General features: G+C 49.0%; 2 protein-coding genes and 2 non-coding genes across 5 annotated transcripts; all 4 read right to left on the bottom strand.

Moving 5' to 3' along the window:
- Nucleotides 1–1087: 1087 nt before the first annotated feature.
- On the bottom strand, nt 1088–5008 carry RPSA (ribosomal protein SA). Its single transcript, XM_061375059.1, has 6 exons — nt 4811–5008; nt 4184–4302; nt 2747–2992; nt 1693–1821; nt 1327–1495; nt 1088–1234 (listed from the first exon to the last, which is right to left on the bottom strand). Exons 1-6 carry the CDS (start codon nt 4941–4943, stop codon nt 1140–1142), a joined length of 891 nt encoding a protein of 296 aa, XP_061231043.1. The 5' UTR covers nt 4944–5008; the 3' UTR covers nt 1088–1139.
- Nucleotides 2512–2670, bottom strand: LOC133223920 (small nucleolar RNA SNORA62/SNORA6 family). Its single transcript, XR_009728734.1, has one exon. It is a non-coding gene; the product is annotated as a small nucleolar RNA SNORA62/SNORA6 family (small nucleolar RNA).
- LOC133223919 (small nucleolar RNA SNORA62/SNORA6 family) lies at nt 3455–3614 on the bottom strand. Its single transcript, XR_009728733.1, has one exon. It is a non-coding gene; the product is annotated as a small nucleolar RNA SNORA62/SNORA6 family (small nucleolar RNA).
- Nucleotides 5009–10211: 5203 nt separating the features above from the next.
- On the bottom strand, nt 10212–18638 carry SLC25A38 (solute carrier family 25 member 38). Of its 2 annotated transcripts, none has more exons than XM_061375058.1 (7): nt 18403–18638; nt 15655–15776; nt 14944–15028; nt 13936–14115; nt 13343–13511; nt 12580–12746; nt 10212–11459 (listed from the first exon to the last, which is right to left on the bottom strand). In XM_061375058.1, the coding sequence occupies exons 1-7, from the start codon at nt 18466–18468 to the stop codon at nt 11337–11339; spliced, it is 912 nt and encodes a 303-aa protein (XP_061231042.1). In that variant the 5' UTR covers nt 18469–18638; the 3' UTR covers nt 10212–11336. The 2 variants fall into 2 exon arrangements, with proteins under 2 accessions (XP_061231042.1, XP_061231041.1); XM_061375057.1 differs by lacking the exon at nt 18403–18638 and adding an exon at nt 17936–18092.
- Nucleotides 18639–19275: the final 637 nt, after the last annotated feature.

The following is a 19275-nucleotide window of genomic DNA, read 5'->3' as shown; positions in this document are numbered from 1 at the left end:
ACCACTACAGTCCCTGATGAAGAGTCCCTCTCCAGCATCCTTGTATCCCCCTTCAGACACTGGAAGCTGCTCTGAGGTCTCCACACAGCTTCTCTTCTCCAGGCTGAACAGCCCCAATGTTCTCAGCCTGTCTCCATATGGGAGGTGCTCCAGCCCCGATCATCCTCGTGGCCTCCTCTGGACTTGCTCCAACAGCTCCATGTCCTTCTGATGCTGAAGACACCAGAGCTGCACACAGTGCTGCAAGTGGGGTCTCACGAGAGCAGGGCAGAGGGGCAGGATCACCTCCCTTGACCTGCTGCTCACGCTGCTTTTGATGCAGCCCAGCACAGGGGTGGCATTTGTGTTTCTGGCAGAGTGGGAAGGGCCTTTTTAGGTCCAAATAGTGAAGTGCTCATGTACCTCTCAGATAGAAGCTGTGCATTAGGTAACAAAATCTTTAGCTGCCTTGCATCTAACAGGTAAAGCCAACAGGAGATCAGCTCCCTTTGCACAACAGCATAGCTAGGTTGCTTTAGGCTTTTTACTGCTAGTATGCACTGTTACAGTAAAATAAATGAGCACATGTGCTAAGGGAGAACATTCTTCAGGGGCTGACTGGCATTGCCAAAGTGAGAACAGGGAGAATACGAGATCACAGCAACATGGGTAAGCACATCCAATCTGAACCCATCTCCACCTCTAACCAATCCCATTTCTCCTGGTAAGGGGTCTACCTTTCATCATAGCTACTAATCACAGAAATATACCCCCCCAAATAACTAAAATGAAAGAATTAAGGGGGGAAAAGGTGTTTGGTTTGGCTTTGGTATCTTTCTCTGAGCATTACTGTAGCACTACAGTGACACCGATGCTAGAACTTCAGCTTCATCAGGGGAGCAGCTCCCAGTCCAGGGCTCTCCTTCCTATTCCATCCACCCACCCACCCTCAGCGGGCCACAGGACCCCTGCAGACTGGTGGAAAGTGGGACAGGCCCCAGCACCAGGGTGAAATGGCAGGTACAGACCCTCCACCACTCTTAGCCACAGACCATGCCCCACACTACCCACGTACTGCACCCACCAACCAATTTAAGACAGCAGTGTGTGGTGTGTATTAAACCAGTCTTTATTTCCCTTGCAGTACAGCAGGACTGAAGTTAGGACCACTCTGTGGCAGTGCCAACCCACTCAGTTGCCTGAGCTGTGGGAGCTGCTGACCAGTCCTCAGTGGCAGGCTGGGCACTCCAGTCCTCTGCAATTCCAAAGCCAACAATTAGTAGAGCACAGCTCTTCCCACCTGCAGCAACAGCCCCCCTAATTCCCACAGCCACCCCCCAAACTGACCTGTGGGGAACTGCTGGATGGGCACAGATGGGACCTGCACTCCCTCAGACCAATCTGCAACCTCAGGCTGAGGAGGAGCAGTGAATTCAGGAGCTGGGGCTGTCCATTCTGTCTGGAACTCCTCCTTTGTAACTGCTTTCTCAGCAGCAGCCTGCTCCTCCTTTTCAATCTGCAATGGAAGAGCACACAGCCTAAGTCCCACGGAAACACCTCACCACCCTACATGGACCAGACAACAGGCACCACAGTGAACCATCACCCTCAGATGTGAAGTGCAGTGATACTGGCACAGCCTGTCTCCAACAGCAGGCACAGACACAGGGCAGGAGCACCACGCAAGCAAAGCATCTCAGACCCATCTCCTACCTCCTCGGGATCCCTGTAGAAGTACAAGTCAGGCATGACTTCCCATGGATGCTCCCGGGAGATGGTGCCACGCATGCGCAGGACCTCCCGAGCCAGCATCCACCACATTAGACCCACTGAGTGGGCTCCCTGGAACAGGAGAACAGGGTGTAAAATCTGCTGCAAAGCTAAAACCTCCAAAACACCTTTTCTTCTTTGGAAGAGCAAGACTTCCGTGCATCCAACCCAAGGTTCTTACTTGGCAAGAGAAAGACATTACTTGCTAATGCCCACACTTGTGCACTGGGGACTCAGGAAAAGGCAACTTGGTGAGTTCCCAGTGACATTTTCAGGTCTCTGCAGGAATCAAAGCACAGCTCAAATCATCAGCACCTGAATTTGCTGTATCCAGCATTCCTTGAAGCAATTCTGCTATGGAGTTCCTACTGCTCATTACCTCACATGAATCTTATGCAAAAGACAGGGATTACGCTCATCACATACTAAAATGAATAGAAAACTTAGCTGAATGAGCAAATCTCACACACATGCTCAGAATTGGCTTACGTAAGTTGTAGTGAATGATATTAGATGGAGATCAAAAGCAAGTTTCTCATCTTCCTAGACTTTCAGGTGGTTTCTGGCAAGGTCATGTTTCTGAGCAGTTTCTTCAGCATGTCTCTCTCACAGAATGGCTTGGATTGGAAAGGACCTTAAGATTATCCAGTTCCAACCCTCCTGCCATGAGCAAGGACACCTCATACTAGACCATGTCACCCAAGGCTCTGTCCAGCCTAGCCTTGAATACTGCCAGGGATGAAACAATCATTCATATTCATGGACTGTGGCAAGAGTGACTACCTCACTCCATTCATTGGGCCACAAAGACCCTCCTGGTGCCAGTACAAAGTCTTGCCAAGTCACTATAGCACACGTCCTACACTTGAGAGTTCCTTGGCCAGACACAGGCCTCAGCTCCAAGCTCCAACTGTGTGCAGTTCTCATCCCCTCCCTCCTGCTTGCTTGCAAGAGGCCTTCACTAGTGAGACACAAGGCAACCCTTACAAAGCCTTACCTTGTTGTTGCAGGGGATAGCAATGTCCACGTAGCGCAGTGGGGAGTCAGTGTTGCACAGCGCGATGGTGGGGATGTTGACATAAGATGCCTCTGTCAGGGGCTGATGGTCAGCCCGGGGGTCTGTGACAACCAGGAGCCGTGGCTCACGGAAAGCTGCTTGGATCTGGTTTGTGAAGGTGCCAGGGGTAAAACGTCCAGCGATAGGAGTAGCCCCGGTGGCAGCAGCAAACTTGAGAACAGCACGCTGCAAAATGGACCAGAGTCAGAGCCAAGCAGGAAAACTGTGTTTCAAGTCACCCAGCCAGGTGTGAGCATGCACAGAATTGAGCTGTTTCAAGTCCTGGGTAACGTCAGGGCTCACCACCAGCTCTGCACTCAGAATGAGACAAAATAAGGATGCTTCTGAAAATAGCTATGCCAGCACCAGGAGTTATAAAGATCATATCCACCAGCAAAGCAGGAATTCAGGATAGGAAACCCTGTGGTTTTTTGAAGTCTGCATGGTCTACTCCATAGTCTCATAACGAAAACACGAAAAGGAGGAGAAAACAGCTTATGAAGGAAGCAAAGCTTATTTTCTTCCGTTATTTCTACATCTTTCCATTATCTAGCAGCATAACCACAGGGAAAACTCAGTAATAAATACACACAAACTGCTGCTGCGCCCATTAAATCTGCAGTGCTTACACCTGCACCATCTCCTCAGGCGTGTGGCAGGGCCTACTATCAAACTCCACTCACAGAGGGAGCCCCTCTCCTGGCGTTAGCGAACACCCTGCCATGCAGTTTGCTGTCGCACACTTCCGACACTTGAGAGCTCATCGGCCAAAAACTGACCTCAGCATCAAGCTTTAACAGTGTGCAGGTCAATCCCATGTGAACCCAAGCTTTTCCTGGGTAAACCCACCCCATGTCATCCACAATCTCCCTAAACATCTGTGGCACCACCTTCATTGATCCAAAGAAACTGAGTTCACAGCTAAACTTCAGTGGCCAGTTAGAGATTACTTAAAAGCTGTGTCCCCTTCTATGACACCTTTTTGCTAGGAACCTAGAGAGAAAACTAAAACCACAGATACTACACTTTGCTCAGGAACAGAGCAAAGGATTTCCTTGGAAAAATATGTATAAAGCACTTATTGCCCCCAAAAAACAGTGGCAATGACTCCCAGAATTATAGGGGTAACAGAAGCACCAGGGGACTGACCAACAATAACCCAATAGGAAGTACCCAGAACATGAATGAAGTTACCAAACACCCTAAAACTACAGAAATGAGGCATGGGTTTCAACTGATCCAAGCTGACAAAAGAAAAGCATTTCCAGGGCCACAATCTGTGCTACTTTCACCATTAAACTGCCACTGGGAGGCAATGATGCAGCCAAGGGTCCTGGTGCCAAGACTGCAGGCTTCGTGACCAACACACGTCCATACCTGTCCAGTATTCCTAGAGGAAATGACGCTCACATCAGCTGGGTTCTCAATGGCAACAATGGCACGGGCTGCCAGGAGGAGCTTCTCCCAGGTCCTCTTCAAGTTGATGATGTAAATACCTATTGGTGACAGGAGGCTTTAGGGTAACCGGCTGATACAACACCCTAGAATAGGACAGCACTCTCCTGCCATTAAATGTGCTGCACGGCTGTGGTTACTGCAAAATTCTGTTAGTGGAAAGCTATTTATGTGGGAGGCAGCCCGTGAACATGATGGATGCAACACTTCAGGTATCTACCAACATGAACCAGGGCCCGATATGAACGTCAGCCTTTTAACAGGCTCAGACTGAAGAACACTGCAAACAAGTAGCAGAAATCACTACTGAGACGTTAAAATTGCTTTGTTACTATAGTCAAGGACTATCCTAAGTGCCCAAATGCAGCTGTGATTAATTCAGTGAGTTATCAAATACGTGTTTCATCCTACTTCTCCAAATAAACTGATTCCACCGGTAAGAAACGTCTGTGCCTTTCAGGCCATGGACACACTGCTAAAGAGCTCAAACACTCGCACCTTGCTCCTTCCTCAGCCGTGCCCACAGAGCCACCCACCCCCCGGGTTTACCATCGCTTTTCCTCTTGTAGATGTACTGCTCCATCTGGAAGTCAAGGTTGGTGCCTCCCAGGTGGGTCCCGGCAGCGAGGAACTTGAGGACATCCTCCTCCTTCATCTGCAGGACATCGAGACCTCCGGACATTGTGGGGTTTCCCTTTGGAAGCGACGACAGGGAACCTGGATGGGCAAACACCGCGCTCAGCCCTCTGGAGACCCCCGTCTCCCACCGCCACACGAGGCCCCTCAGCCACAGCCGCCATCTTGGCCGCGCCGCCCGCCTCCCGCAAGCCTCGGCCTTCCCCGCCGCTCGGCCAGGGCCGCCCGCCGGCACCACGAGGTCCGCGGGAAGAGGCTCCTGGTACAGCCGCGGTGCACAGGGACCCCCCCGGAGGCCTCTCCGTAGCCCCCCCGCAGCCCGCCCCGACCGCCGGCCCGCACTTACAGACAACGCCGTATGGAGGTCTAGGCAGGCGCGGAGCGAAAAGGACAGGCGCCCACGTGTGACGTTTATATATAGCGCCGCCAGCCAATGAGGAGCCGCGGGAGGGGCGGGAGTTGCTAGGGCAGGAGGATCCTAGCGACAGGTCCCGGTTCCGGTTCCGGTTCCGGTCCATGAGGATGCTCAGGGCTGGAGCAGCTCCTGTATGGAGACAGGCTGAGGACAGTGGGGCTGTTCAGCCTGGAGAAGAGAAGCTGCTCGAAGATAGTAGAATGGTTTGGGTTGGAGAGGATCTCAAGGCTCATCCAGGTCCAACCCCCTGCCATGGGCAGGGATGCCGCACACTAGAGCAGTTTGCTCCAAGCCCCTGTGTCCAACCTGGCCTTGAACACTGCCAGGGATGGGGCAGCCACAGCTCCTCTGGGCACCCTGTGCCAGCGCCTCAGCACCCTCACAGGGAAGAGCTTCTGCCTTAGATCTAACCTGAACTTCCCCTGTTTCAGTTTGAACCCATCACCCCTTGTCCTATCACTACAGTCCCTGATGAAGAGTCCCTCTCCAGCATCCTTGTAGCCCCCTTCAGACACTGGAAGCTGCTCTGAGGTCTCCATGCAGCTTCTCTTCTCCAGGCTGAATAGCCCCAATGCTCTCAGCCTTGTCCCATTTCAGTGAGCAGCCAATTTCCAACATTCCCCCAAAAGCTCAGGAGCTGGCTCTCAGTCTTCTGTGTGCTTGTTTGATGATCTGCATTAGCGGGATCACCAGAACAGTTTTGGATACATTCTAAGACAGTCATTCAGACATTTGCCACATGGTGGTGACAAAGATGAGTAAAATGAAACTCAGCAAACATTTGTGAGCTCTCAGCAAGATCATTGACCATGACACAGGTGCCTAACACATTATAGACTTGTGTGGCTCAGGATAGCAAGAGCTGACGCGATGGGGCTATGTCCAACATACCTCCTAACAGATATGATGTGACTATTAGCTTGTGGGGAGGAGAGGTGGTGGTGTTACCATACTGTGTGCAGTAGATTTAGTCTGGAGAGCTCCCCTGTGTCATCAAAAGCTATCTGCATTCAAAGTGCATTTGAACATATTGATGGAAGTTCAGTAACAAATATTGCACTAAATATGTTATCAAAGGAGCTGCTTGAGCAGGGAGGTTGGACTAGGTGACCCCATGGTCCTTTCCAACATCAACCATTCTCTGAGTGCTGCTGGCAAGCATTCCACACTCCTCTGGAATATCTAATACTTCACTTACTTCTTCTTGTTAGTTTTGGCCCTTTCTGGCAGACCATGAGCTCCAAACCCCATGAGAGGGCTTGGAAAAGTCATGCTAAAGCTTGACACTAAAGTATTTCACATTATTTTCTTAAGCAACCTGAAAGTTTGGGTTATTTTGTAACTGTGTGCTGAGATACTTTAAAATAAACCTCTCTCACTAAGGGACATGTTATTCAGATGGAAATGTATCTAATGGATCATGTGTTTTAGACCACGTCCCTCCTGTCACTATTCACTTCTTATTCTACAAAGCTAGAATTGCCAAACACCTGATACAGAAGTTGTGGAGGTCTCATTTAACCTCTTGCTGGGTTTTTTTTGTCATTTTTAGTAAAAATCCTTAATGTACGATGCTAAAATCTCCCAAAGCATTTTATAGTGATCGAATTGGAAATGAAGACAGTGCAAAGTGGAAAATCAGCTCAGCACTTTGAGCCCAGAAGCAATGCCAGAAGGGATTCAGGAGCTCCACACTGAGTCTGTAGAAGTGTGTGAGATAAGGAATTATTTCTGTGCAGTTGTGGTGTCAGTGATTATGGCACATAATACATTCAGAAAGCAAGCAAAGCTTTGGCCTGGTTTTTATATGTAAAGAGGATCCTTATTTCAGTGTTTTATTACAAGGACAGTGCCTTTAAACTGGGTTTTTATTCCTCTTTCCCACCCTCTACTACCCAAGAGGATTAAAGAGCTTGTCTGCTATCTCTTCTCATAGCTAGGGCAGCTCTCAGCAGCACAAGCAGCAATGTCTTCTACACTGGAGGTGGTTCTCTAAGGCAGCAGGAGAGCTCTGGGGAGCCCTGCGTGGAGGAATGGGCACTATCACCAGCATAGCATAGGATCAAGTACCTGCACAAGCAATTCAGGTCCAGCTGGCCCAAGGCTGCACACTGGGACTGGCTGGTAGGACTGTTACACACAGGTAACTCCATATAAGAATGTATCACTTAGGCAGTATCTGAAAAGAGAAGGGGTTACAGATGTACATCTCAATATCAACAGCAGTGCTCTGCTTAGCACAACCTGCTAATGAATCCCAGGACCACACTGTGGCAGCAACAGGAGAGCCCAGCAGTCCAGCATCACCTTGCAGCAGAGGATTATGCCCCAGGCACAATGTCCTGTCCCCTGCTGAGATCAGACTGCCTGAGTAGCAAAGACCTGGTTGGCAGGAGATTAAAAACAGTCTCCCCTCAGAGTGCTCAAACCCCACTGTCCCAAAGGTGGGTATTTCACCAGCTAGTATGGGGCTTCTGTTTCCATCAGCCTTTACACACAGCAGGCAGGCAGAGGAAGCTGTGAAAAAGACAAGATTCCCCATTGTTATGTGTTCTTTCCATTTAAGTAAAGCTGATTTAGGTTGCACTAGCAGAGCCAGTGTATATTATAACTCACAGAAAAAGAGAGTATGCGTTGGCATGTATGTGCTCTGAACTCATCCAATAGTTCTGCTCTCTTGGGAGACTTCCTTTTCTCTTGGGAGGCTCTATTCCATCCCACCCCTTGTGGGTTGATTGAGGGTTGGGGTTTTTAATGAAACGCTGCAGAGATGACATGGTTCATTTTGGCAACCAGTTTTTAATAGAAATATATAATACACCTTCTCACATAAGTATTTTATATAGACACATGAACACTCACAATACTCAAACCTATGCCATGTTCCAAAGCTCCAGTTCTGTTTAAACAGTGCGGGGGGAACACTCACATAGGAAGAATGGAAATGTGAAGTTTCTAAAACATAAATAACCAGACTATTTCTCTCGTGACCTTACAATTCAAATACTGACTGCCTCAATACATTAACCAGCTGTGTTCTTACACCACAGCTGCACAGGGCAAGCAAAGCCAATGCATGTTCACTAATACGTACCTGAGGTCATTCTGAGAGGAATCTGACTGCATCCTGCCACATACAGAAGGGATCACACCACCTGCCCTGGCATCAAGCTAAGATGGCTTTGGAAGTGATTATCTGATAGGATCATCAGTGCTGAATTGCTGTCATGATGCAGGTATGTGATTAAACACCTGTATCTGGACCTTTTAGTTGATTTACTTTGCATTTAGGCTGTACAGTGGCCATTTGTTGTTGATTATAAGGGGTAATCTCTCTAAACTTCAAGTCCACACATTGGTCTTTCTTGACTTGCTATAGCTATTAAGAAACACAATAAATCATATAATCACTTCAGAAACAATATGGTTTTGAAGAGGGCAAAAGGGTGAAGGATGCTAAGGATCAGAGCTGAGAAAGTCTTGTGCCTGCCTATGTGATACAGCTTTTAGGAGACAGTGAAACAGAACTTCAGCCTTTCCCTTCCCCCATGTATGAGAGACCTGACAAAAGAAGTAATAAATAAAACTCACACCACAAAACTCACTCTCCCCAGCTCACATGTGCAGAAGGTTTTGGATTTGCAAAGGTTGGTGCTGTTTAGATGCTCTATTTCTTAACTCAAAGGAGCCCAGGCTAATTCACAAGTCAAAAAGCCTGCACTTTTCACTGCCACAACAACAAAGAGCCTCCTCATTCTCCACAAAGTAAAAGGAATGGAAGAACTTTCCCAAAACAAAAGCTAACACTGCTTTAGACCTAAAAAAGTAACATCAGTGGACTTAAAAACACTGGCACATGGGAATAAACTCTCTAGTTCTTCCTTCGTAACTGGACCAGGCAGGAGTACAGGGCATAAAAGCCACTGAAGTGTTCCTGCATTTCAGGTTTCTGATGAGGACACCAAGATTTACCACCTGGCTCAGGATAACTACCAGCAGGGTGTGCAGTTACCCCTGTCTCATGTGCTCGCACAAGTTCAAGTCACTAAGGGTAGGAAGGGAAGCAGAAGAAAGGAACAGTTCTTCATACTTAGGACTTGGCCAATTACGTGCCCACCTGCCTGACAGTGAGAAGCAGCAGAGGGAACCTGACAGCTTGTCAGTCACAACAGGGAATGATCCCATGCAGTGCTCTATTAACATGCAGATATGCACACACAGGACCCTTCACCACCATTCTTGGAGACTCCTGCACTGTGGAGCACCACTGCCCCCTCACAGATGGGCTGAGGCTGAAAACAGGCAGCACTTTCCAAGCCTCCAGCCCGCCACTGTACACTTCACTCACACTGTCATGTCAGTCATCCAACCTTCTTGACGTAGGAGCCTGGTAAAGAACTTCTTTTACAACCCACATCCCCTCTACCCTTGTGCTCAGCAGGCTGCCAGGGCAGGCAGTGATTGTGCAAATTCCACTCTGAACTACAAACAGGTACTGGTTGTTTGTACAGCTACAGTGCCATGTCTTTATGTTTATAGAGATATCTGCTCTGTTTCTAAAGTGATTTGTAATATCCCTAGATATTTAAGAAAAGCCAAAGCTGTGTTTTCTGCAAGGCACACTACAGAAGAAGATGCACACTTCCATGCCCAGCTTGGCAATGCCAACAGAGCTGCAACAATTCCAACCCAGCCAGCCAGCAGAGGCACAAGTGAAGAGGGGAGCAGGCTGTACCCAAGTTTGGACAGCACATGCTCCGAGGTCTGCCTTAACACAGTAGGAATGAGGAAGAAGGCACAGTGGATGAAAAGAAATGTATTTAGCTAAGCTTAAACTCAGGAATTCTGAACTGTGGACTTCCTCCTAAGAGAAAATGATAAGCCAGGAAACGGCAAAGAGAATTCAAGTTCCCTACCAAACACTCATGTTTCAAACTTCTTCCAACAGAAAAGACCAGCCTTTTCTTTCCAAACCCAAACATATTCCACATGCAACCAGCAGCAGATTTTAAGGGAAATCTAAAGTGTCAGTATCTATATCTACTTGCATTATACGTTTATGCATTATGAGCTATGACCCTAAAAGCTACACCTAAGGACCAGCTCACACCTAGGGTGTTGATCAGGGATTAACAAATGAATAGTAGGAAGCAAATAAATCTCTAGTACAACTGGGTAAAAAATGTAATACTTGAGCATTCCTGATACTGTGAGACCAGCAGGAAAAACGTTTCTCAGGGAACAAGTACAACTTTGGTAGCAATCAATTTTAAAGTGCCTTATGCTTCTTAATTCCTGTGCAAACACTGCTGTAGAGGCAGAAGCACATTTCAAGAGTGTTAAGATGCTCAATTACATGATAACACATGACACAGCAAGGAGGTACCAGTTACCTTCTCTGCTACCATGCACAGCACAAAGTGATGACAGAAGCCATGTTCCTGGCTTTCCTTCAGCACTTCGTTTCTTTTCCACCCACTCCTGTGATATACACAGTAAGAGACATCCAGTCTCCCACCATGGTCTGCAACGCTCCCCTGTGAGAACAAAGCATCCGAGGAAGCAGGATCTACAGAACAACCATAGCAGGAAGGAGGATCTACATCACACAGTTGTCATTGTGGTCTTACTGGTCAGACCAGCAAGGGTCAGGCTGGCAGGTTCTTCAACCACTGCTCTCTCCTCAAATGCTTTTGGCTCAGCAATGTCTCACTGAATAAAGGTGGTGAACACAGCTATTTTTAAAAGGAGCTTTTTAGCATAGTCACCAGGCTGTAGAAACCCTGCCATTGCCCATGGCAGTCTGCAAGCGCAGTCCTTCTGGAATGGACTGATCTAGTGACACAAAGATCCAATCCTTCCTTTCCTCTAGTTGCCAAAAGGCCTAATCCCCTTTATCAGAAGGACTTTCTCCCTCCTGGCTGAGCAAAGCTTATTCCTCTGTGGAACTGGGAAGTTCCTAGTGCCAGTTGATCACAGCAAGCAGCAGCAGGAGTGAAGCTGGTCACTTCTTGTGCAAGACAGTCAAGATTTCAAGCCCATTTTTTCCATCATCTGTTCATACACCGTCCATGCCATTGCTGCCATGAGAGTGCGTCTGAGGGCACGGGGCACACCGCCTCGGAAAAAGCCTGCCAGCCCAAAGTCCTACAATGGGAGAGAAACACATGGCAATCCATCATAACCTGCCTCTAGTGTTTTCATTTCTCGTTGTGTATTACACAGAACAGCACAGGACAGATTTCAGCTCAGACCCAGAATGGTTTAAGTAGCATTGAATGGTGAGGAAGAATCTGTAGCGCTGTACAACTGCAGGGCCTACCCAAGAAAGCAGGAAGAGCAGCGAGTGAAGAAGGAAATGCCAGGATGAAGACAATGGATGGGGAAAGCCACACTCAAGCCCAACAAAGAGGAGCTGAGGGTGTAACAGTTTCAAGACACTTCAGGAAAATGCTTTGCCTTTGGTTTACAGCTTCCTATTTCCAAAAGTCACCTGCTCTGATAGAAACTGAGATCTGCGAGTACTGAAGTCAAAAAGCATTCTGATGAGAGAAAAATGTAGCATGCACAAAAAAATACATGCAGAAATAAACAGATTTCTGTTAAGGAGTAGAGTTCAATATGGAAGCAAAGGAAACCTCCCAAAGCCTTGCCCTTCTGAGGGCAGGAAGGGAAAGACAGGCTTTGACTCCATCTCCATCCCATTCCTGAATATTGATCTCTTCTAGTGTCCAAAGGGCAAAGAATTGTTTTGTTCCTGGCTTGTATATGAAACCAGCACTTCACAATGAAGAAACCCTTTGCCCCAGTGTCGTAACTACAGATGTGCCTACACTGATAAACCAAGCAGAGCTGCTTCAAGCATACATACTAAGCTAAGCTGAAATGAAGTTACAATGAAATAAGCTAGGTGCTTTCCATCACTACCAGCATAAGAATCAATACGTAGCAGACAGAACTGAAGTGAAATCATTCACCAGCCTGAAAACATGAAGCAGGTCTGTGTGGAGAGATGCTTACTGGAATATGCCCACCTTTGTGCTCAAGTATTCTGAGCCTGCACATAAACAAGAGATTCAGCCTCAATCTCCCACAGCATGACCCACTTCAGCTCCTTAAGCTGACAGTGATTAGCCTGACTGCAAGAGCACATCAGTCACATTTGCTCACCTCCTTTAAAAGGCAACAGCTTTCTTACAATAGCTGTGCCTTGCAAAAGGAGATCACAAGTGCGGCTGAGTGGCCCATGAGAAGGGCTTCACCTCACCTTGTAGATGAAGACAATGGCCTGGCTTGTCCTGCGGTACTTCTGTGGGGATAGCTGCATGTGTGTTTTGATGACATCAGCAGGCTGCGTTGCCAGCGAGGCCAAGATTCCCGCAAAGATCCCACAGCCAAAATTCAGCAAGGGCATGAGCACTGGATCCAGCTCGTCTGCAACAGAGCAAAGGGAATGCACTCAGACACGAAACAGGCCAGGAACTCTCACGCTGTGTGACAAAAAGCTACCAAATGATTAAATCAGCGTCAGAGTCTAAGGGAATTAAAATCCACACAGGGTAGAGAAGCCTTTCAAGGGAAAAAGTGGCTACAAGTGTAAAGTTAGCACTATGAAAAAGCCTCACTTGCTGGGGAACTGAATTTCAGTTACTCAGAAAAGAAAAGACTGTACAGGTGCTGCTCCAGCCAGTTCTAACATCACAGCAGCTCTGGTTTAGTCAAAGCTGATCAGTATACAAGATAACCAGCAGCAGAAAGCACTCAAGACATCCTCCCTTTCAACTGTTCACTAACCCACCTGATGCACCAGTCTGCATAAAGACAATAAATCAATTTAGGGCGAATTTCTATTTCTCAGTTATAGGTCTAGAGTTCTCCAAAACATGAATGTCCCACCTAAAGCCCTACAAGAGCCTAATTTTAACCACTGAGGTAGAGGGCAACAAGCAGAGCATGCAAGCAGGCAACTGCAGGGCAAGATGGTGAGAAGATAAACGTTTTCCATTGCAGCCTCCAGTGTTCCACCTTACCCTGAGGTGTGAGGTTTTTGGTCTGTGTGTAGAACATCAGGTAGATGCCTGAGAAGGGAGCATCCCGCAGCAGCGTCGCGGTGAGCCCGCTGAACATGCCACGAACCCCTTCCGTCTGATAGATATTCTTCAGAGCTCCATATACACTCCCATAGCCAAATTTTCCACTCTGCAAGGGTAGACAGTAGTCAGTCACTCACACAGGCCAAGGAGCCCTACACACAGCCTGAAACCATAGCAGCCAAAAAACCCTGGAGTATGCACCCAATGTGATGCCCAAGATAGCAGCACAGAGAACAGCCCAAAGCAAAAAGTGGGTTTCACCTACCTCTAAAACAACCCTTCAGGAAGGTGAAACATGAAAAATGCTAAACAAACATTCTATACAAATGGAACTTAAAAATCTCAGGGTGAATTCTGTTTCATCTTAACAACTTTTGCCAAATATCAGTGCATGGCATTTCCTGCAAAATGGGATAGCACAGATGAAATCAGGACTACATCCTTGGCTATAGCCAAGAGGCAAGCACCTTCTCCAGACAGAGGAATTTCTGTCTCATTGCAAGGAAGGTGTGTGACAAACTCATACTCACCTCATATCGGGTCTTCACTACAGTGACTGGCAACATGCAAACCCCAGAAACTGCACGTGCAGTGACACCCAGAAGGACAGACTCCAGGGCTGTGGGGGACCGGTCCACTAGAAACTGTTGCTTCATCATGTACAAGGTGCTGAAGTAAATCCCAACCCCAGGAATACATCTTGCAAAGGACTTCAGAGGAAACAGAAGCAGGTAGAGAAAGAAAAAGCATACATAAGACAAAATGTACTACAGAACACTGTAAAGACTGTTAAACTTGACAGGAAGCTTGGTAGAAAATGAAAAATCACTGAAGCGAACATGCTGAGGAAAGAAGACAAAGTACAAATCATTTACCCATGGCACCGGGTTGGAACTGGATGATCTTAAGGTCCTTTCCAACCCAAACCAGTCTGGGATTCTATGATGTATGGCAATGAAAGCCAATTGATTCAGTTTTCTAGGAACAAAATATTCCAAAACAAAAAATTAAGTTGGTGCAGTCGCCACCCCACATTTGCAAATGTATCAAAAGTGTTCAGCTGCTGGGGACTCCAAAACCACAGGGATCACCATGACCAAATCAACTGAATTCACAACATTAATTGCTTAAAATAGGATTTAATCTAACACACATGGTTTCACTCATAATTGTGCAAGAGCTGGCTATATAAATCCAGGCAGCCATAGTCAGTAATAAAAGAGGGTGATGGGTTCAAACTGAAACAGGGGAAGTTCAGGTTAGATCTAAGGCAGAAGCTCTTCCCTGTGAGGGTGCTGAGGCGCTGGCACAGGGTGCCCAGAGAAGCTGTGGCTGCCCCATCCCTGGCAGTGTTCAAGGCAAGGCTGAACAGAGCTTTGGGCCACACCGTCTAGTGTGAGGTGTCCCTGCCTGTGGCAGGGGCTTGGAACTGGATGATCCTGAGGTCCTTTCCAACCCAAACCATTCTATGATTCTATGAAGCAACAGGTTTATTTACCTACTTATTTTTAAAAGTCAGAGTTAAAACAGCCACTTACTGGAGAGACTCCTTTCCAGAGCCCCAGAAGACTCTCAGTACGAACAACCCTGAAGAGCAGCGTTACCATCCCAGCACGGCTGGACCTGAAAGGAAGACAAGGACTGCAGAGGTGACCTGCTTCTGCACTGTGGCAGATGTACTCCACAGCCACTCCCTTTCACTCATACCTCTGTGCGTTACCCCAGCACCTCTGAGGTGCTCTTTCTCAATTCAGCCTGCTTTTCTTTGTATTCTTTCCAGGGCTTCTCCCTCCTTGTCTGCTCTCCCACTATTTGTAATACATGTCTCTCTCATTAGCACTTTTAGTTGCTCACTCCCTTTGTTAGCAGCAGCAGATGTACTCATAGTTGACTACACCAAGCAAATGGGAGTAGCTGCACACCTGGAAATGTTATGTGGCAACAGTACAGGATTTTTCAGGCAACCATTCCAGCAAATGCTGGTCTCTCCAGTGAGAATAAGACAAACATTGAGGTTACATGTTATTAAATGTAACCTCATGTTATAAAATGCTCACAAGAGCACCCATTTTCTCTCTTCTGGAGCAAATTATCCATCCTTTATGTTATAAAAATATAGCTCCTATTTCAGAAAGGCTCAGTATCCAAGTTAAAGCCCTATGAACTCCAAGCCCCAGACAGCAAACGAGGTGGAAACCTATGGTGGAGCACCCCACAGCCCCCAAACTTACACATCCCCGCTTTCTTACCCATTCACAGCAGGCTGCAGAGTTTGCAGGCGAGTTTTCAGCAGGTCCAGGGGTTGGAAGAGGAGAGTGGAGCAAGTCCCACTGATGGAGCCACAAACAAAGGCCTTTAAAACTGGATGCATCTGGAAGAGGAAGAAAAGGACCATTTAATTAAGAATGGCACCAGAAGAAATAGAGCAGCTGGTATTATGCATGTTAAAGGAAAGGAAGATGAGCTAACCCCAGATGCTAAGGACATGGCACAGCAAACTTTTTCAGAGCCTAAATTTTATTTGTGGTGTTTGGTCCCTCTGCTTTTCCTGGGAGATTGTTCCATAATGTCCTTGCAATTCGGTGGTTGGAAAGCTTTCTGAATGTCACAAAAATTACAGAATGAACCAGGTTGGAAAAGCCCTTTAAGCTCATCCAGTCCAACCATTCCCCAGCACTCCAAGGCCACCACTAACCCATGGCACTGAGGCCTCGTCTCCACGCTGTGTGAACACTTGCAGGGACGGTGACTGCAGCCCTGCCCTGGGCAGCCTGTTCCAATGCCTGAGCACCCTTTGGGGAAGGAATTGTTCCTCAGCTCCATCTAAACCTGCCCTGGTGCAGCTTGAGGCCGTTTCCTCTTGTCCTGTCCCTTGTTCCTTGGGAGCAGAGACCGACCCCACCTCACTCCAACCTCCTGTCAGGCACTTGTAGGGAGCCATCAGGTCCCCCCTGAGCCTTCTCTTCTCCAGACTGAACCCCCCAGGTCCCTCAGCCGTTCCCCATCACACTTGTGCTCCAGGCCCTGCACCAGCTCCATTGCCCTTCTCTGGCCCTGCTCCAGCCCCTCAATGTAGTGTAGTAGTACAACTTCTTGTAGTGAGGGGCCCAAAACTGAACACAGGATTTGAGGTGCAGCCTCACCAGTGTGCAGTGCAGGAGGACAATCACTGCCCTGGCCCTGCTGCTTTTCACCTGTTTCATACTTAACTGTCAAGTTCAAAACTATTTTAAGTACCACTACATCTCTCAGAACACAACTCACTGTAAGTATTTCTTCATCTGACCAACCTTTTCTTTGGGCTGAGGTGCAACGGGAGGATTAGCCAGTAGGAAAGCAATGCTGGGGGCCTGCGGAGTGGGGATCAAGTGATCTTTGACTGGTGTTTCAGGATCTCCACATACAGGATTCTTTAGACCTTCAATCAGATCTCCATCTACAGCCTCAAGAACAGCAATAGCAGCAATCTCTCAGCCACCATTTGGTAACCATTTGCTATATCAAAGGAAATGGGTGCCCCCTTCCCACCACCAGAGAGTTCCCTGTGTCTCAGCCCTAATCCCATCCAGCTCTGTTCGCCACTCTGCTGGCAGTGCCTCCAACCCTTCCCAGTGAACACCAAGGCCACAGTGGCACAGACACTACTGGGGCTCTCCCTTAAAGCTGTCCTCACCCTAAACCTGTCCCATCCACACTCACTGCCACCTCCTGGCACTTCAAACCCCACAGAGAATCACAGAATGGTTTGTGTTGGGAAGGACATTAAGATCATCCAATTCCAACCCCCTGCCATGGACACAAATGCCTCACACCAGACCAGGTTGCTCCAAGCCCCTGTGTCCAACCTGGCCTTGAACACTGCCAGGGATGGGGCAGCCACAGCTTCTCTGGGCACCCTGTGCCAGCGCCTCAGCACCCTCACTGGAAGAACTTCCTCCTTACATCCAACCTAAATCTCCCCTGTTTAAGAATGGTTTGGGTTGGAAGGGACCCTCAAAGCTCATCCAGTCCAACCCCTGCAATGAGCAGGGACAGCCTCAACCAGATCAGGTTGCCCAGAACCACATCCAGCCTGGCCTGGGATGTCTCCAGGGATGGTTCATCCACCGCCTCTCTGGGCAACCTGTGCCAGTGTTTTACCACCCTCACTGTACAGAATTCCTTCCTCACATCCACCCTGAATCTCCCTGTTTTTAGGTTAAAACCATCACCCCTCGCCCTGTCACAACAAGCCCTGCTAAAACCTCTCCCTATCTTTCTTACAGGCCCGCTTAAAGACTGATATCCACCACACAACGCTGCTTGGCTAATGACGAACGGCAGAACGGGGGCTTGCCGCACGGTGCTTTCCGAGGAGCACACTCACGGCCGCCTTCAACCGCGGACAGTCGGACTCGGATGAAACCCCTTTCCGGCCGCAGGGCCGCGGTGCACGGTCCCACACTGACCCCACAAGGCCCGCTCCCCTCACACCCTCTCGCTGAGGGGAGCCCGGGGGCACCGGCCCCTTACCGACACCTCCACCCCTACCTCAGCCTCTCGCCGCGGCATCCCAGCACCGCCCCGCAGCCATTGAGCGCGCCGGGACGCAATGACGCAACACCGCCGCTGGCCAATCAGAGCAGCCAACCCGGGGGGCGGGAAGCGCATGCGCCTGACCTTAACCCTTCGCGGCCTGCACCCCCCCCCCCCCTCACAGGCCGGTGCCGCCTGAGGCGTTGGTGGCCTGCGGCCGGGCGTGTGAAGGGGCACCGCAGCCATTGGCCTCCCCACACCACTGGGCCCGGTTCTTGTCGCATCTTTAGCTGTTGTCACGTTCTTTGGCAGTTCAGATATCCAGCACTTGCGTCCCAGCGGGCTCTGTGAGGCGCAGGCAGCGGGAATGGGGTGGTTGATAATGGTGTGGCCTCCATGTCTTCCCTCAGCGGCCCCTCCCAGCCGCCTTGCTGTGGAGATCCCAGTTCATAAAGCCGATCTCATCCCTGGCGCTGCCTTACCCCCAGGGTGTGCACTTGGTCTTCCACCTCCTGGGCCTGCAGCAGAGGGGTGAGCTTCCAGAGCATCGAGTCACCAGGTCATGGAATAGGGTTGGAAGGGACCTTCACGGCAGTGAGGCGCTTGTAGACTGGCATCAGCCCTCAGCCCACGGGCCTGAGCTCTGTTCCTTATCAGAGGAGCAGAAGGAGGCTGGGAGGAGCGCACAGTGGTTTCCAGGAGCTGCTTTTCTAGGAACCAGCTTGCTGTGCCCCGGCCGAGTGCAGGCCAGCGCATCCTGACACATTCCAACTGCCGTGGGCTGTTGTTAGAAACCAAGTCCTGAGCACAGCAATAGCCACAAGCACAGACCACTTAAAGAGAGGATAGACTTCTCTGAGAAAATACCACACAGGCCAGCAAAAGCTCTCCATGAGGGACCCCCTCTTGCCTTCTGCAGGCTCCTCTCTCATTCTGCAGTTCCCTCCTCCAGGCAGCGACTGTTATGCTTCATTAACTGACTGCTGTTAACGCATGGAGAAGAGGATTAGCCCAACGCCATCCCTCCTGGTGCTGCTTTCCCTAGCTCACATTGGGCCACCACCAGTGGGTGACAGCCTGTTGCAGCATGGTCTGTACCATGGGCTGCATGAGGATCTCTGCTCTGCACCTCCTGCCTCCTGCACTGACCATGGTGTTTGCAAGGGCTGTCTCGCTGTCCTAGTTACTCATTCCTCTCTCCTAGCTGCTGTTGCACGGTGGATTTTGCCCTTTCTGAACATGTTAGCACAGAGGTGCTACAGTGGCCACTGATGGGTCTATCTTGGAGTCAGCTGGAACTGGTTGCTTCCAACATGTGGGCAGCTTCTGGCATCTTCTCATAGAAGCCACCCCTG

The sequence above is a fragment of the Neopsephotus bourkii genome, unplaced genomic scaffold (genome assembly GCF_033783945.1).
Source record: "Neopsephotus bourkii isolate Nb327-2 ecotype Australia unplaced genomic scaffold, CSIRO-AGI_Nbou_v1 NB_1655, whole genome shotgun sequence".
NCBI lineage: Eukaryota > Metazoa > Chordata > Aves > Psittaciformes > Psittacidae > Neopsephotus > Neopsephotus bourkii.
The sequence above is the reverse complement of the archived record's forward strand: the minus strand, read 5'-3'. Positions and strand labels throughout refer to the sequence as shown.

Excerpts from the sequence above, each read along its gene's own strand:
- RPSA (XM_061375059.1), bottom strand. The coding sequence starts at position 4,943 with ATGTCCGGAGGTCTCGATGTCCTGCAGATGAAGGAGGAGGATGTCCTC. Across the intron at positions 2,993-4,183 it reads CCTCTAGGAATACTGGACAG|CGTGCTGTTCTCAAGTTTGC; the intron begins GTATGGACGTGT and ends TCCATTTTGCAG. Across the intron at positions 1,496-1,692 it reads TCTACAGGGATCCCGAGGAG|ATTGAAAAGGAGGAGCAGGC; the intron begins GTAGGAGATGGG and ends CTTCCATTGCAG.
- SLC25A38 (XM_061375057.1), bottom strand. The coding sequence starts at position 18,055 with ATGCGCTTCCCGCCCCCCGGGTTGGCTGCTCTGATTGGCCAGCGGCGG. Across the intron at positions 15,029-15,654 it reads CTGCAGCCTGCTGTGAATGG|GTCCAGCCGTGCTGGGATGG; the intron begins GTAAGAAAGCGG and ends TCTTCCTTTCAG. Across the intron at positions 14,116-14,943 it reads TCTGGAAAGGAGTCTCTCCA|TCCTTTGCAAGATGTATTCC; the intron begins GTAAGTGGCTGT and ends TTTCCTCTGAAG.